Source organism: Notolepis coatsorum (assembly GCF_963971535.1).
Source record: "Notolepis coatsorum genome assembly, chromosome: 9".
Lineage (NCBI taxonomy): Eukaryota > Metazoa > Chordata > Actinopteri > Aulopiformes > Paralepididae > Notolepis > Notolepis coatsorum.
In genome coordinates, this window is record NC_140173.1 from 115,686,748 (window position 1) to 115,705,913 (window position 19,166).

At 45.4% G+C, this 19,166-nt stretch overlaps 1 protein-coding gene across 1 annotated transcript in view; it reads left to right on the top strand.

Moving 5' to 3' along the window:
* The first annotated feature begins 3,614 nt into the window (after positions 1 to 3,614).
* LOC311234261 (rap1 GTPase-GDP dissociation stimulator 1-B) overlaps positions 3,615 to 19,166 on the top strand; it is a 119,001-nt gene continuing 103,449 nt past the window's right edge. Inside the window, 1 exon segment of the mRNA XM_084321398.1 lies at positions 3,615 to 3,694. Within this exon segment, the coding sequence (XP_084177524.1) occupies positions 3,682 to 3,694 (13 nt within the window). The 5' untranslated portion in view covers positions 3,615 to 3,681.

Sequence of the window (19,166 nt, forward strand, 5' to 3'; positions counted from 1 at the left end):
CTCTGTCGGGACGATGTGGCATTTAAGAAAGTATCTGCTGTTAAAATGACAAACAGCATTGACACTTTAATTCAAGGTCGGTTAAACACACGTTTGTTTTATAATGCTCACAGCAGACCGCAGTGTTGTTGATCAATTACGTGGGGCCGGGGGGATTTAAGTTCTGCAAAAAAAGGTTCCATACCGTTGCAATCGCTCTGTGCACAGCGCGTACTGTACCGGAGGACCACATTGAGGCGGTACAGTACGTATCCGCGTACCGTTACACCCCTACTAGCCAGGGATAGAGGCTCTGCTGTTCATTTTGAAGATAACTTTGTAAGTACTGTTGTGGCTGATGGTTGTTTAACACAGCAGGAGACGATATTTCCAATTGTAACAAGTAGGTAATTTATTTAGGAAAAGAAGTTCTTAACAGCAAAAGCTATGGATCGAGCAGAGGATCACCACAGCTTGAACAAAAAACACTAACTCCCAATCCCTCTGCTTGTCCCCTAAATCCCCTCTCAGTCCTGCCCCCCCATGACAGATATGATGACGTATCATATCATGTCAGATCTGACATGACGTACATTAAGATGATACGTAGATTTAACATCGGAGAGAGATAAAAACATTAAGAACATGAAGAGAGATAAAGACATTAAGAAGAACATAGATTTAGATAAAAACATTAAGAACATCGAAGAGAGATAAACAAGATATGATGTACACACACGATATGATGTAAAACATTAAGAACATCGAAGAGAGAGTGAGATGTGTGTGTGTGTGTGTGTGTGTGTGTGTGTATGTGTGTGTGTGTCTGTGTGTGTGTGCGTCTGCGTACAGACGTGTGTGTATTGTATGTGTGTATTGTGTCACAGGGAATGTGTGTGTGTGTGTGTGTGTCGGTGTGTATGTCTGTGCGACTGTGTGTGTCTGTGTGTGTGTGTGTGTGTGTCTGTGTGACTGTGTGTGTCTGTGTGTCTGTGTGTGTGTGCTGTGTCTGTGTGTGTGTGCTGTGTATGTGTGTGTCTGTGTGTCTGTGTGTGTGTGCTGTGTCTGTGTGTGTGTGCTGTGTATGTATGAAAGAGAGAAAAGACACAAGATTAGAGCACACGATATGATGTACTGAAATGTCCATCTGCCTATCTTGAGGCTGTTTTAAGAACATCAGCCAGACTGTCGCCCTAGTGTCTTTGAGCCCTGCTAGTTGACCTATATTAAACTAGTCAAGACTAACCCCTCTCCTACCTCCACCCCCGTGTACACATTTTCCACAACATTCCCCGTGTCTGTGTGTGTGTGCTGTGTCTGTGTGTGTGTGCTGTGTATGTATGAAAGAGAAAAAAGACACAAGATTAGAGCACACGATATGATGTACTGAAATGTCCATCTGCCTATCTTGAGGCTGTTTTAAGAACATCAGCCAGACTGTCGCCCTAGTGTCTTTGAGCCCTGCTAGTTGACCTATATTAAACTAGTCAAGACTAACCCCTCTCCTACCTCCACCCCCGTGTACACATTTTCCACAACAGTACGGATTTGAATCAATTAAACGTCGTTGTTGGACATATTATAGCATTCGTTCACTTTCCAACTGTTTGTGAAATATTTTTGCAGTAATTTTGGTGAATATTTTTCGCTCCAGCAAACTATTCAATGTGCCGCGGTGCTACATGAAAACGAGCCCCGAAAACAGCCTAAATCATGCTGCTCACGCAGGGCCTCGTACTGGCACTCGCCCCTGCTCATCCTCCAATTGTCGGAGCGTAAATTTGTTTTTCTAAAAAATATATTCGCTGTTATTAGTGTATTGACTACTGATGATATCCTATGTCTATTTTTTTTTATTTGATGAACTCAGGCCGGAGATGGACATAGATGGAATACCGGCCTCACGTAGAAGAGCGGCCACAGATGGCAGCAGACCCTCCAACCCCTCCACTGAGCCAATGTTTTTTTTAATACCATGATTTGGTATTTATTTGTAAGGGACAGTCCCCCACTTGATAAGATTTTGTCCCAGGGTCGCCCATCTCATAAGACTTTGCTTTTAGATATATTTTAGTACGGAATTCCAGTACTGTCTACAGCCCACTATGGAGAAAATGGAGGAGAGACTGAAAAGCTATTATGTTGAATGACTGTGATCAGAATAGTCATACATGCTGTCATTGTTAATGAAATAATAATGACATTAATCTATTCAAACTATAAATCATTTAGCTGGGGACCTCATGAAACCCCTTCAAGGACCCCTGAGAGACCTCAGACCCCGCTTTGTGAGCCACGGTTGAATGAAGTGAAATAAAGAGGTCTCACTATACCCTCTGCTGTTCAGAAACAGTACAGCAGAAATCCAACCATGGCCTTACAGTATATCTATCTGGAGTCAGACCTTTTCATTTTTGAAGCTGTTACCTTTGGCTCCCTCTAGTGGTCCATTATATACATAATCAGCTGCTGGTACCCTGGACATTGATAATTATCGATCACTAAGGCCTTCTACAGCCAGGATATAAAGATCTGCATTTGATCTCTGTAACGGCACAATCGTCTTCTGATCACTTCCTCTGTAAAAGAGAAACTGCTATTTTAACTGTGACTGTCTCCTCAAGTGTAATATGAATCAACTGCAATAATAGATATTTTAATAATTAACTACGTTTCTGTATTGTGTAATTGTGTCTCAGAGTAAAATGTAAATTAGGCATAATTCCACTCTTGGATCCAATATCCCACCATGTGGTTCCCCTGCTGTGAGTCTTGTTAGTCCAGTTCGGACCAGTTGATAGATCACGGCTTGATCATTCATTCCATCAGTGATATTCCATGCTATTATACACATACAGATGATACAGTTAACATGTAAACATCACCTCATATGTGCATTTCCAGTCAATCACAAAGATAAAGATGTTTTGCGTCCCTATTAGGATCTGCTTGTATTTCAGCGTCAGTGTCTCTCAAGGGCTAATCGTCGACTGATGAGCTTTGGAGAGATTTAGGATTTAGAGCGTATTAGAAAAGGGGAGCGAGACGGCAGGGAGGGCCCAAGGGAAGCAGAGAGACAGCAGGGAAGAGAGAGAGAGAGAGAGAGAGAGAGAGAGAGAGAGAGAGAGAGAGAGAGAGAGAGAGAGAGAGAGAGAGAGAGAGAGAGAGAGAGAGAGAGAGAGAGAGAGAGAGAGAGAGAGAGAGAGAGAGAGAGAGAGAGAGAGAGAGAGAGAGAGAGAGATATGTGGGGGTGGGGGAAGGAGAATGTCAATGAGAGCAGAAGAGGAGAGAAAACACAGATAGAGATATAGAGGCAGGGCGATTGGAGGTAAAGACAGAGCAGCACTGTGTGCTGTAGGTGTAGGAGACAGAGGAAGAGAGAGATAGAGTGAGAGGGAGTGAGAGAGACGCAAGCGCGGTGGAAGCAGAGAGAGAGAGAGCGAGAGGGAGGAGAGAGGGAAGAGATCGGGAAGACGGAGAGATAGAGGCTGCTCAGCTGACTATAGGCAGGGAGGCACGACTGGCCTGGATAAGGGAGGGCTTCTCCGCTCGCATTGCTAAACCAAACACACACACACACACACACACACACACACACACGCGCACACACACACGCACACACGCACACTCACACATACACAGAGCAAGCCAGACAGCCGGCGCACAGGGAGTGAGCGAGAGAGTGCCTGCCAAGCCGCAGCCATGGCAGACATAGGTGAGTAGAGATATTCTATCTTACATCCATCTACGACAAGTGTATGTGTATCGCATGTGCTTGTGTTGTGTATATGTATATGTGTGTGACGTGTGTGTGTTTGTATGTATATGTACGTAACGTGTGTGTGTGTGTGTGTGTGTTCATGACATGTTTGACTATGGCTCTCTACTCTATAGTCGTGTTCATGTGTATGTATGTCTGTTTCCATGTGTTTCAGTGTATGTGTGTGTATAAATGTGCACAGGCATAGGTTAGTGTGTACATGTGCACATATATGTTCCGACCCAGTGTATGTTTGATTTGTGTGTATGTGTGTGTGTGTGTTCCTAGGTGAGTGTGTATGTCTAACACAATTTGGTGTGTATGGTGTTCCTGTCAGAGTGTGTGTGTGTGTATGTGTATGTGTTTGTGTGACAGATCAGCTAGGCTCCCTATTCAGAGTTAGCAGGGGGGGTCAGCTACTGTAGGAGGAAGGGATGAGAGTGAGAGAGAGCTTAAGAAGACATGGAGCTTGATTATCTCCTTCCCCCTGCACTCCCAAAACAATATGGTCCTTTGATAGTTCCATTTTGACAACATAGTTTTCATATCAGGTATAACCATTATTGGTGTTAATACCATGTTTCTGGTGCTATGTGAATTTTTTTGATATAGCACAAATTATATTCTCCAAAGATTTTTTGATGCTCTGATCGTCAGCAACGGCATACGTTTTGGAGTATGTGACATATGATCGTTGCGATCGATGGGAAATCATTGTTGGATCAAAGTAGGATTGATGTCATATAGTCCTTACCTTTACTAGGAGGTATCCCAAAAAGAATATTCTAATTGTCTGATCGCGATTTACAGTATTGATGTCCATCGGCTCCCTGACATGAACTGGCACAAAATATGCATGAAGTGTGCTGAACGCGTTCCAAAGTGCTTGATGAAGCGATTCACTTGGCTTGGTCTAAATCCTCCACCCGGACCATATACAATGTAACACACAGTGTGAAATAAGGTTTCAAAGGGTAGGCAATACTGCCATCTAGCAGGATTCGGCCGGTATTGCACTCTCGGGGTCTCAGAATGAGTTCCAATGGTAACACAGAGGTCCGTGAGAGTGTATAGGATATTAAAATCGAATAAAAGAAAAAACTATGAAAACGATCGAAAACCCGACTATACTCGGGTTTAGGCGCTCAACGGTTGGCGAGATAACCAAGTTGTGGTTGGCCGTGAATGAGTTAATTTAAACATCAAAGAAAAGGTTACCGCCACTATGCAAACAACCCGTAACAAAGGAATTGAAGACATTGTTTTATTTTTAAAGATACTGACAATGCTCAATGTTAGAACTGGCATTAAAGACCCAAAATATTCATAAGGAATTTAGGGACTTTTAAGGAAGACAAATGTGAGCTTTGAGCTTTGAAACTGTGAAATGTATTGAAACTGTGAACAGATGTATTGTTTAACTAGGGTAAAATTGCATTTAGAGTGAGGAGTCCCACCAGAAAGAAGCATCTTCCATCTTCAAAGATTTATCCACAATACTCAAAGTGAAATACCCCCTAAAAAAACCCAACAACAACAAAAGAGCCACATTGGGACGTTGAATGGTCAGAATGTCCTCCCTGCTGACGGTACCCTACCCCCCCCCCCTCACAGTGAGCTGTGGTGTTCCACAAGGAAGAATACTAGGACCGCTACTGTTCCTAATTTATGCAAATGACATGTCGTCAGCTTGTGACTGCAACTTGTTCCTGTTTGCGGACGACTCAGCCCTGCTGGTCTCTGACAAGAATAAGTTACAGGTTGAAAAAACCCTCTGCTCGGAACTAGGCAAAATCTGCATATGGCTCGCTGATAACAAACTATCATTACACATGGGCAAAACAGAGTCCATTCTCTTCGGTTCAAATAACAAACTCAGCAAGACCGACGGCTTCTCAGTTACAGTGGGTGACAATATTGTCACAAGGAAAGAAGAAATTACCTACCTGGGTTCCATCCTAGAGGCAAATCTTTCCTGTGACAAAATGGCATCCAATGTAATAAAAAAAAGTCAACCAACGAACTCGATTCTTGTACCGGATCTCCTCTCTGGTAAACAAGAATACCCTGAAGACTCTGGCAGGAGCACTCATTCAAGGGTACTATGACTATGCTTGCACCTCATGGTACCAAAGCACCTCAAAGGCGCTAAAAACAAAATTACAAAAATCTCAAAACAAACTGGTCAGACTACTGCTTGACCTTACTCCTAGAACCCACCTCACCCCTGCCCACTTTGACAACCTAGGATGGCTTAGAGTAGACGACAGAGTACAGCAACTTGCAATGGGCCTGGTCTACAAGATACACTACACGACCAAGGTACCCATGTACATGTCAAAATACTTCCCAAAGGTCAGTGAATACCACAATCACAACATCAGAGGGAGCTCCACAAATCATGTTAAACCCAGATTCGGCTCAAACAAGGGACTAAACACGTTTCGCAATTATGCCACATCAATGTGGAACGCCCTACCCAAAGCTACCCACTTTCAAAACAACTCTCAAAGACCACCTACGGGAAACTGCAATTCGAAACTGGCCCCTGTAAATGTCCTAACCCAACCCCCTCCAATGTACAGTAAATGACCAAGTATGGTTTTGTCAATATTCCAATGTACAGTTTTGCTTGTAAAGCAAAGTATGAAAGGAGAGTTGTCGATTATTAATGGCTAGTTGTACAGAGTCAACAATACAAGACAATAGTGTCATCCGCATCCGCAAAATGAATTTGACAGCCACTCAAAGATGAGACAATATTATAAATGGCAAACAAGACAGAACCCAGGATTGATCCCTGTGGGACACCTTTTGTAATGAGTAAATGCTCTGACTGGGCACTTCTTTGTTTTCACACACTGACGTCTCTCAGACAAATAGATCTGAAACCAACTGCAAGCATTTGTATCAAAGCCAATTCTGTATAGTCTTTGTAAAAGAAGAGAATGGTCACCTATATCAAATGCTTATAAATAGGGCAGCACAATGTTTTCTTTGTCTAGGGTGGATACTATTCACAACTAAAGTAGTAGCTGAGATGTTTTGCTCTAAAACCAAATTGGCGAGGGATTAATACAGTGTGTTTTGATGAATGATTCCAGTATTTTTCCTAGACAGAACAGTTTGGAGATTAGTCAATGATTATTTACAGTAGGTCACTTCTATCTCTACCTTTATTTAATGCTGGTTGTGTGTGTAGTGGTCAGAGAGAGAGGAGAAAGGGTTAGAGGGAAAGAGGTCAACATAGAAGGGGTGGGTAATGGGTTGTGTATATGTGGAGATTGAAATTCTTCATTGACAATGTTGAAATATATTACATACATTACATGCATAAATAACATACAGCCCCCGCACCCTCACAAATTATTTTCAAAAAAGTATGATGATGGTAGTGACCAAAAATGTATGGTATTATACCATGGTATTATTTAAGTGCAAAAGTGGCGATACATAACTTTTACCATGGCAGTACCATTGTAGATTAATCATGTGATAGCTGTAGGGCTGTCTTAAATACTTCGAAGCTTCGAAGCTTCGTTCGATGGCACAAGCTTCGAACATTAAAAAAAAAATCGAAGTTTAAAAAAAAAATAAAAAAAGAAAAGATGTGTGTGTGTCAGCGTTTCCGTTAGCCGGTAATTACCGGTATTTGACCGGCAAAATCTGTTGAAGTCCGACATATTTAATCTCTCCGGTCATAATGTCCGGTGAAAATAATTCCCTCTAAACACAATTAGATTATTTGAATTGTATTAAAATAGGCTAAAATTAAATAGCCTATGCGATGAACGAAACAATCATTACATTTGTCGTTGCTTCACCAAGCAGCCGGTCTAATAATAGGCTTGTTCGAGATGGATTTCGGTTTGCCTCGACTAGTAGACGAGAGTAGCCGAGTGAAGCCGGGGGAGGAGTTAAAAAGGCGGACACTGCCGATCTCACGAGAGCCTCTCGCCTAGTCTCGCATGGCAGATACGCTCTCACGTCACCACACACACATTACACACCTGTCCAGCTCATTATAATGCGATGGCCGTGTACAAAATTAGATCAGATTCAAATGTACAGCGCACCATACTGCTATAGTGGAATATACTATTCATATACCATAATGTATACCATCTTGTTGCGCGCTCCTGGCCGCACGCACACACAACACACTGCTGAATAATTCTGTTTTGCATCAATATATATATGTATACTGTGTATATTGAGGCAAAACAGAATTATATATACAGTATTGAGGCAAAACAGACGACGCATGTGTGTATGTGTGTGTGTGTGTGTCTGACAGCTTGAAGTTTATCATGATGATATGTTGATAACGCATAACATAATAAAGTTTTCAATCAATCAAACGTCTCATAACTCCCTGGCTGTCACGTGGCTGGTGACTGACAACTTTTCTGAGCCAATAGGCGCTTTGCCCGACCATAGCAAGTCGCTTCCCAGCCGGGAGCAGCCGAGTGAGAGGTACTGTGGCGCCTCGCTCTGAAGGCTGCTTGTGGCTCGCTCCCGCGGGAGTTCCATGCCTCGCCTCGTCAGATTTTCAGAGCAAGTCGGACAACATTCTAACCGTCATGCAACGCGCTTGGCGAGGCAGTAGTGAAACCTGCGCAGATCTGCGTCCGCCTATCCCATCTCGAACAAGCCTAATGACATCCTGTTGTCAGCGCGAGCTGGCTGCTGATATATTTGCGAGAAGCATGGCTTGGCAGGGTGCAGTACTCCAATTCAGCCATTGGCAATTCAGCTGTTGGGTGGGGGCGCTGCTGAGCGGTTTCCAGACCGGACCTAAAAACACCACTCTGCCTGCTCCATGCTTCACGTAAATATATCAGCAGCCAGCTTGCGCTGACAACAGGATGCCATTATTAGACCGGCTGCTTGGTGAAGCAACGACAAATGTAATGATTGTTTCGTTCATCGCATAGGCTATCTAATTTTAGCCTATTTTAATACAATTCAAATAATCAAATTGTGCTTAGAGGGAATTATTTTCACCGGACATTATGAGCAGCACCAAGTCGTTGGGAGGTGGAGATATACATCACGGCGCAAACCCACGATAATGTTGCCGTCTCTCTCTGCCAAATTTCTCAGTTCTTCGCTTGATATAATTAATACAAATGTCCAATATAACGGAATTCGTTAGCTCATAAAAATGTGATTATAACAGACTGCTGTTTATTAAGGTCGGGCAGACTGCCCACCGACACCTCAAGTCGGCAGCAGCACGAAGTCTCGAGGGACTTATTTTATTTGGAATATATTAATGACTATATACGCAAAAGTAGCCTAGTTTTAAGTTAAAATATTATAAATGCCTTGATGATGTCATTCTTTATATAGGCCTATCAATTGTTTTTAAGCTCAATAAACTCTGACCGGAATTTATCCCATTTGTCCGGTAGATTGAAATCTACCGGACACTCAGACCTGCAAAAAAAAATTCTAACGGAAACCCTGGTGTGTGTGTGTGTGCGTGTGTGTGTGTGTGTGTGTGTGTGTGTGTGTGTGTGTGTGTGTGTGTGTGTGTGAGAACTACCCATCCCAGTTAGGACAGCCGAATCCCGTCCAATCTTTCGCCGTCGACTAAAGACTCACTTCTTCAACCATTATCTGAAATGATTAAAAAAAAAAAAAAAATCTAACCGTGACTAACCTTACTGTCATGCACTTTTCCTAATAAACTAACCTACACTGTAACACGCAACACTTTGATAAACATTGTTACTCAGCTGATAGAGTTGTACCCTTCCTGCTGTCTTGTCGTACAGAACTTGTAAGTCGCTTTGGATAAAAGCGTCAGCTAAATGACTAAATGTAAATGTGTGTGTGTGTGTGTGTGTGTGTGTGTGTGTGTGTGTGTGTGTGTGTGTGTGTGTGTGTGTGTGTGTGTGTGTGCACGCGCGCGCATGGGGCCATTGGGTGGGGCCGGGGGACAAATACACTGGAGGAAAGTAACCCAGCTCAGCACTGCCCAAATTATATCATCACTATTGCCTGTTTGAAGGATATCATCCTCAAATACATATACACCTACATGCCTTGTTGAATTCCACACATAAGAAAGAAAGATACTGGGATGAATAAACAAAATAGGAAATAAAATTTAGATAAGGTGCTACTGAGATGTTTTGGTGAGTTCTTTGTTTTTTTGTGGAAGTTGCCCTTCTTAAAAATGCATGAACATTCACTGATAATTGGTCTGTAGTGGAGTCTACAAGGTCTACATTGCCGGACCATGTAGAATCCGGACCTTGTAGACTGACATAATTCTGTGCATAGTTTAGTCTACACAGGCCATATTTCAAATAATCAAAATCTTACTTCATTCATCTTAAACATTCTTGATTTGGGGGATTGGTAGTTCCCATGAAATCTGAAGTTGTTCAAACGACAACAGCGATCCACCTTGAATTAAATCACACAGCCGAGTGAAACCTTGTTGGCTCAGTCACGAAAGGGGCTACTTAATTAATTAATCCAACCCACTTTATTTATAGAGCACATTTAAAAACAACAACGTTTATGAAAGTGCTGTACAAGTCCCACAACATAAGATAAAAAAAAATAAAAAATAAAAATTAATTTTTTTTCGAAGCTTCGAATTAAAATCGAAGCTCGGCCCCGAAGCTTCGATTGCCAAAAAAAGCTTCGAAGGTCAGCCCTAGATAGCTGGTACCACGGTAAACTGAAATTATACATTTTGGAAATGATTGAAAGGGATGAAGAAAATGAAATGGGAGAATGTAAAGCACTGTGGTCCTTTGGGAGAAGTTGTTGGATTCAGACGTGTGGAAACATGCTCTGTGACGGCTGGGCAGTTGTAACGGACACTGTGGGGGGTCCCCAGTCTCTCTCTGAGAACTGCAGCTCAGTTACAAGGGAAATACTGTACATGCAAGTACACATAAACATACATAAGCATACAAACAAGTGCACAAACACACACACACACATACACACACACACACACACACACACACACACACACACACACACACACACACACACACACACACACACACACACACACACACACACACACACACACACACACACATTGACAGCAGATGGGAAAGGTGGACAGGGGACAGGGTGTGTATTGTCCTGATAGACCCCTAATGTCTGTCTATTTTCACTCTACTTACCAGGGATTAGCTGAGTTAGGTGATTACGTTAGCTCTCCCTGTCTTTTCACAAAGTGTGTGTGACTGTGTGTGTGTGTGTGTGTGTGGGGGGGGGGGGGGGGCACGAAGGCACGTGAATGGCTTTGTGTCTGTATGCTTCATGGTAAATCTCTGAGGATGGACTGTTCCTTCCCTGCTGTCGAGGTCCTGGGGCTGAGCTTTATTTCATCTGGGGAACTGAAAGGCGTAGGTGGATATGCAGAGCCGGCGCTAGACTTTTGGGGTCCCAAGGCAATTTTTTTTATATGGGCCTTTCTGATTCACCTCAAATTAGATCTCTGCACCAGAGGGGTGTAGCTTTTTAAATAGTTTGCTGTTTGATTGAAATTATATTTGACATTATAGGAGTTGCGGAAAACAAGATCAGAGAGCGTAGGTTTCTTTGACCACACATCAGTGTGATATAATTTATTTCCATAGTGTGACAACCACAACAAACCAAACATACAGTTAATATGGCCAACCCACATACCCACAATCCCCAGTGTCCTTAACACTTTGGCGACCACAGTCTTGCGCCGATTTATAGGCCAGAGGACAGAGGTTTGTTTACAAACCGATGTACTTTCTAAGAGCTATATATATCATTTATAGTATTGCTATCTGTCCATTCTCATTGTCACTTGAGTGCATAAACCGTGCCTTCATAATGGCTTAAAGAAAATTAAAATCCATCGGTTGGTTGTCATTTTATAGCGTCGTGAATATAAGGTTTATCGCACTTTTCGTCTCGTCTTTTTTCTGGGGAGCTAGATTATAGGCTAAACGTTGGCGCCGTTATATCAAACGCCATTTCTGCTGTATATATACGAATGAAATAAAACAAACTGCGTAGCATCCGGACTATTACAGAGCATCTATGGATGAAATGGGAGAGGCGGGGAACGCCGATTAGTATTATTGATTAGCAATACAGTGTGCGTTCAGGTAGCCAATGTCACTGATCGATCACGTTAGGTTTTAAAACAATGTCCAATCCAGCTGTAATTTGGGAGAATAGTATCCTACCGTTTCGTCATTAGTCATCGGAATCTGGTAGATCGATATGTCCATTGGCTAATCATAAATCCGATTATTCCAGGCTGAAATATGCGTTCGGTAACGGGATCAAAGATGGAGGGTCTTCGTTTGGAACCGAGGCTCATATGAAACGCCCACAGACAGTGAAAAGAATTTTTTTTCAATCGCCCTCAATGATAATGCAGTGGAGCGATGGCGCCCCTAAGCGGTATTGCATGTTTCGAAAATTTAATATGTGGGTAGGTCCTGCATGTCGATCGCGGACGTTAATAGCGTTATAAATATGGAATAAAACAATAACAACTCGCCACAAGTTAACTCGTGGCTCTGGTCCTCAACGGGTGGAATCGAATCACGAGTTAACTCGTGGACGGTCCACATAGTGTTAAAGTGACAGCGTAGGTAAACTATCTTCAGTCCATGTAAGTGTCCACTACAACATGATGATTGACAATTCATTGGGCCCTCTGATTGGCTGACTGACCTCCCTATGACCACACACTTGGCCACTATGACCTCATACACAGAGTTGAACATTCCACTGTGTTCCTCTGTCAAACATCTCTGCCCAAATAGGAAGTGAACTAACCTGTGCCACCTATACTTGTATTATTTTCCTTATTGAATAAATACTATTATATTGTTGTTCCCCCATATTCTAGTCTCTTTTATAAAGAAGAACAGAAAATGAGTTGAACAAAGTTAAATAATTAAATTTCATGGCATCTGTGCAGCCAACAGAAAATACATAGCACTATAGTCCGTTTACTTTTCTGAACTACATCACTGCATAACTTGTAAATGTTTAGCTTAATTTTGGGTTATTAATGATACTTTGTATACACCCAATTCAACTTTATAGCCACATTTTCTTTAAAAAAATTTGGTTGTGAATGTCCCGATTTGGTAAAAATGTTGTGAGATGTTGTGAGAAAAACACGAGATGTTTCAGAGGCTGTGACGTCCAGGCGTAGAGAGAGTGCCCTACAACCCTGTGACGTCCAGGCATAGAGAGAGTGCCCTACAACCCTGTGACGTCCAGGCGTAGAGAGAGTGCCCACTACAACCCTGTGACGTCCAGGCGTAGAGAGAGTGCCCTACAACACTGTGACGTCCAGGCGTTGAGAGAGAGTGCCCTACAACCCTGTGATGTCCAGGCGTAGAGAGAGTGCCCTACAACACTGTGACGTCCAGGCATAGAGAGAGAGTGCCCTACAACAACCCTGTGACGTCCAGGCGTTGAGAGAGAGTGCCCTACAACCCTGTGACGTCCAGGCGTAGAGAGAGAGTGCCCTACAACCCTGTGACGTCCAGGCGTAGAGAGAGTGCCCTACAACCCTGTGACGTCCAGGCATAGAGAGAGTGCCCTACAACCCTGTGACGTCCAGGCATAGAGAGAGAGTGCCCTACAACAACCCTGTGACGTCCAGGCATAGAGAGAGAGTGCCCTACAACCCTGTGACGTCCAGGCATAGAGAGAGAGTGCCCTACAACCCTGTGACGTCCAGGCGTAGAGAGAGAGTGCCCTACAACAACCCTGTGATGTCCAGGCGTAGAGAGAGAGTGCCCTACAACAACCCTGTGATGTCCAGGCGTAGAGAGAGAGTGCCCTACAACAACCCTGTGATGTCCAGGCGTAGAGAGAGAGTGCCCTACAACCCTGTGACGTCCAGGCGTAGAGAGAGAGTGCCCTACAATCCTGTGACGTCCAGGCATAGAGAGAGAGTGCCCTACAACAACCCTGTGACGTCCAGGCGTAGAGAGAGAGTGCCCTACAACAACCCTGTGACGTCCAGGCATAGAGAGAGAGTGCCCTACAACAACCCTGTGACGTCCAGGCATAGAGAGAGAGTGCCCTACAACAACCCTGTGACGTCCAGGCATAGAGGGAGAGTGCCCTACAACAACCCTGTGACGTCCAGGCGTAGAGAGAGAGTGCCCTACAACCCTGTGACGTCCAGGCGTAGAGAGAGTGCCCTACAACCCTGTGACGTCCAGGCATAGAGAGAGTGCCCTACAACCCTGTGACGTCCAGGCATAGAGAGAGAGTGCCCTACAACAACCCTGTGACGTCCAGGCATAGAGAGAGAGTGCCCTACAACCCTGTGACGTCCAGGCATAGAGAGAGAGTGCCCTACAACCCTGTGACGTCCAGGCATAGAGAGAGTGCCCTACAACAACCCTGTGATGTCCAGGCGTAGAGAGAGAGTGCCCTACAACAACCCTGTGATGTCCAGGCGTAGAGAGAGAGTGCCCTACAACAACCCTGTGATGTCCAGGCGTAGAGAGAGAGTGCCCTACAACCCTGTGACATCCAGGCGTAGAGAGAGAGTGCCCTACAACCCTGTGACGTCCAGGCGTAGAGAGAGAGTGCCCTACAATCCTGTGACGTCCAGGCATAGAGAGAGAGTGCCCTACAACAACCCTGTGACGTCCAGGCGTAGAGAGAGAGTGCCCTACAACAACCCTGTGACGTCCAGGCATAGAGAGAGAGTGCCCTACAACAACCCTGTGACGTCCAGGCGTAGAGAGAGAGTGCCCTACAACAACCCTGTGACGTCCAGGCATAGAGGGAGAGTGCCCTACAACAACCCTGTGACGTCCAGGCGTAGAGAGAGAGTGCCCTACAACCCTGTGACGTACAGGCATAGAGAGAGAGTGCTCTACAACAACCCTGTGACGTCCAGGCGTAGAGAGAGAGTGCCCTACAACCCTGTGACGTCCAGGCGTAGAGAGAGAGTGCTCTACAACCCTGTGACGTCCAGGCATAGAGAGAGAGTGCCCTACAACCCTGTGACATCCAGGCGTAGAGAGAGAGTGCCCTACAACAACCCTGTGACGTCCAGGCGTAGAGAGAGAGTGCCCTACAACAACCCTGTGACGTCCAGGCATAGAGAGAGAGTGCCCTACAACCCTGTGACGTCCAGGCGTAGAGAGAGAGTGCCCTACAACAACCCTGTGATGTCCAGGCGTAGAGAGAGAGTGCCCTACAACAACCCTGTGATGTCCAGGCGTAGAGAGAGAGTGCCCTACAACAACCCTGTGATGTCCAGGCGTAGAGAGAGAGTGCCCTACAACCCTGTGACGTCCAGGCGTAGAGAGAGAGTGCCCTACAACCCTGTGACGTCCAGGCATAGAGAGAGAGTGCCCTACAACAACCCTGTGACGTCCAGGCATAGAGAGAGAGTGCCCTACAACAACCCTGTGACGTCCAGGCATAGAGGGAGAGTGCCCTACAACAACCCTGTGACGTCCAGGCGTAGAGAGAGAGTGCCCTACAACCCTGTGACGTCCAGGCGTAGAGAGAGTGCCCTACAACCCTGTGACGTCCAGGCATAGAGAGAGTGCCCTACAACCCTGTGACGTCCAGGCATAGAGAGAGAGTGCCCTACAACAACCCTGTGACGTCCAGGCATAGAGAGAGAGTGCCCTACAACCCTGTGACGTCCAGGCATAGAGAGAGAGTGCCCTACAACCCTGTGACGTCCAGGCATAGAGAGAGTGCCCTACAACAACCCTGTGATGTCCAGGCGTAGAGAGAGAGTGCCCTACAACAACCCTGTGATGTCCAGGCGTAGAGAGAGAGTGCCCTACAACAACCCTGTGATGTCCAGGCGTAGAGAGAGAGTGCCCTACAACCCTGTGACATCCAGGCGTAGAGAGAGAGTGCCCTACAACCCTGTGACGTCCAGGCGTAGAGAGAGAGTGCCCTACAATCCTGTGACGTCCAGGCATAGAGAGAGAGTGCCCTACAACAACCCTGTGACGTCCAGGCGTAGAGAGAGAGTGCCCTACAACAACCCTGTGACGTCCAGGCATAGAGAGAGAGTGCCCTACAACAACCCTGTGACGTCCAGGCGTAGAGAGAGAGTGCCCTACAACAACCCTGTGACGTCCAGGCATAGAGGGAGAGTGCCCTACAACAACCCTGTGACGTCCAGGCGTAGAGAGAGAGTGCCCTACAACCCTGTGACGTACAGGCATAGAGAGAGAGTGCTCTACAACAACCCTGTGACGTCCAGGCGTAGAGAGAGAGTGCCCTACAACCCTGTGACGTCCAGGCGTAGAGAGAGAGTGCTCTACAACCCTGTGACGTCCAGGCATAGAGAGAGAGTGCCCTACAACCCTGTGACATCCAGGCGTAGAGAGAGAGTGCCCTACAACAACCCTGTGACGTCCAGGCGTAGAGAGAGAGTGCCCTACAACAACCCTGTGACGTCCAGGCATAGAGAGAGAGTGCCCTACAACAACACTGTGACGTCCAGGCATAGAGAGAGAGTGCCCTACAACAACCCTGTGATGTCCAGGCGTAGAGAGAGAGTGCCCTACAACAACCCTGTGATGTCCAGGCGTAGAGAGAGAGTGCCCTACAACAACCCTGTGACGTCCAGGCATAGAGAGAGAGTGCCCTACAACAACCCTGTGATGTCCAGGCGTAAAGAGAGAGTGCCCTACAACAACCCTGTGATGTCCAGGCGTAGAGAGAGAGTGCCCTACAACCCTTTGACGTCCAGGCATAGAGAGAGAGTGCCCTACAACCCTGTGACGTCCAGGCGTAGAGAGAGAGTGCCCTACAACCCTGTGACGTCCAGGCGTAGAGAGAGAGTGCTCTACAACCCTGTGACGTCCAGGCATAGAGAGAGAGTGCCCTACAACCCTGTGACGTCCAGGCGTAGAGAGAGAGTGCCCTACAACAACCCTGTGACGTCCAGGCATAGAGAGAGAGTGCCCTACAACAACCCTGTGACGTCCAGGCATAGAGAGAGAGTGCCCTACAACAACCCTGTGATGTCCAGGCGTAGAGAGAGAGTGCCCTACAACAACCCTGTGATGTCCAGGCGTAGAGAGAGAGTGCCCTACAACAACCCTGTGACGTCCAGGCATAGAGAGAGAGTGCCCTACAACAACCCTGTGATGTCCAGGCGTAGAGAGAGAGTGCCCTACAACAACCCTGTGATGTCCAGGCGTAGAGAGAGAGTGCCCTACAACCCTGTGACGTCCAGGCGTAGAGAGAGAGTGCCCTACAACCCTGTGACGTCCAGGCGTAGAGAGAGAGTGCCCTACAACCCTGTGACGTCCAGGCATAGAGAGAGAGTGCCCTACAACAACCCTGTGACGTCCAGGCGTAGAGAGAGAGTGCCCTACAACAACCCTGTGACGTCCAGGCATAGAGAGAGAGTGCCCTACAACAACCCTGTGACGTCCAGGCGTAGAGAGAGAGTGCCCTACAACAACCCTGTGACGTCCAGGCGTAGAGAGAGAGTGCCCTACAACCCTGTGACGTACAGGCCTAGAGAGAGAGTGCTCTACAACAACCCTGTGACGTCCAGGCGCAGAGAGAGAGTGCCCTACAACCCTGTGACGTCCAGGCGTAGAGAGAGAGTGCTCTACAACCCTGTGACGTCCAGGCGTAGAGAGAGAGTGCCCTACAACAACCCTGTGATGTCCAGGCGTAGAGAGAGAGTGCCCTACAACAACCCTGTGACGTCCAGGCGTAGAGAGAGAGTGCCCTACAACAACCCTGTGACGTCCAGGCGTAGATAGAGAGTGCCCTACAACAACCCTGTGACGTCCAGGCGTAGAGAGAGAGTGACCTACAACAACCCTGTGACGTCCAGGCGTAGAGAGAGAGTGCCCTACAACAACCCTGTGACGTCCAGGCGTAGAGAGAGAGTGCCCTACAACCCTGTGACATACAGGCATAGAGAGTGTCCTAATCTAATAACTAAGAGGGCCTTGATTAAATATTCCACTACTAATTTGACAGTCATACTTTATTAAAAAATCTATCCTTCAAATAAATTTTTTATTTACATTTATTTCTATTTTTTGGGGGCTTTTTCTGTATTTTTCACCCATCCCAAGTCATTTGTATATAAAAACATAGAACATAGTTTATTAATCTGCTAATACAGAGATCGGTTTATCGGTTGTACACACAAAGCTTCTGACCACAAAGTGACAAAGAGCTCTGGTCAGAACGTTCACTGAAATGACGTACATTAGACACCAGATATGACAAGAAAGGTAAACAAGAATTATGCCCCAGTTAGAGAATCATAACAAAAATTAGCTATGTCCTTGTTATGGCTCACACTAGGACTGGAGAAATAGCCATGGTCATATCTCCTCAACCTTGGTTGTTGTTAAAGAGACAGTCAGACTCCGACTAGTTGATCATATTAAACTAGTCAAACTGTACAGAGATTTAACACAGATGGATTGGACATAGATAACATTTCTCTAACATTCCTCTCTCTGATAATATAATTATCAAAATAACTACAAAATGTTATAAAAAAAAATTAAATATTGTTTAAATTTACTCCAAAAATGTCAAAACAAGAATTTAACCTATAATTTACAATTTAATCTTTTCATCCATACATTTCCGCTTTATACCATGGTGAATATGAGTATAGTTTTAGAGTAATTCTGTGTAATCCCAGGAAACGCCACCAAACAGCGTTTTACTGCATTTCATTATACATCGTGCCATTCCTCGCCTGGATCAAGGATGGTACACTCTGTTAGCTCCGTAGCTAATCCGCTCCGTTGCGTCGCAGATGGATGGTGAATGAATGAATGAATGAAAACTTTATTTAACAGATTGCAGAAAGGGTACAATACAGTACGGCTCAATACACACAATTGTTAAGGGGATGCAGACCAGAGAAAGACGTTTGTCTTGTTTACATCAGGGTCCCCCATTTTCAATTCATAGTGGTACACTCTGTTAGCTCCGTAGCTAATCCACTCCTAGACTACCGATAGCAGTATACATAACGTCGGAGTTTATCAATACTCAGTTTTATTTTTATTTAGTACCGGTTCCCGTTTAGAACCAGGTTTCGGGGGGCATCCCTATTCGTAACCTACCTAACGTGTTGTTGTGATGACGTAATCAAAACGCGGCTTCAGTCATTACATGCGCAACGTGAGCTCTTCAGTCCTGCGTTCTGCAGCCTGTGATAACTCCTCTTGGGACTCGGGAGTCGTGCTGTTTCTATGTAAACTCCGCGAGGAAAGTGTCCAATAAATGCGTCTTTAACATTCTTTATATCCTCGCCATTACTATATGCCCGACGCGGTTAAAAACCTTTTAAACTAACGTTAGCGTTAAGCTAGCTAACAACGCTTCCATTCCTTTCACCAGTCTCTCTTAAGCTACGTCATCCCCCGCTAAGAGTCACGGGAGATGTAGTAAA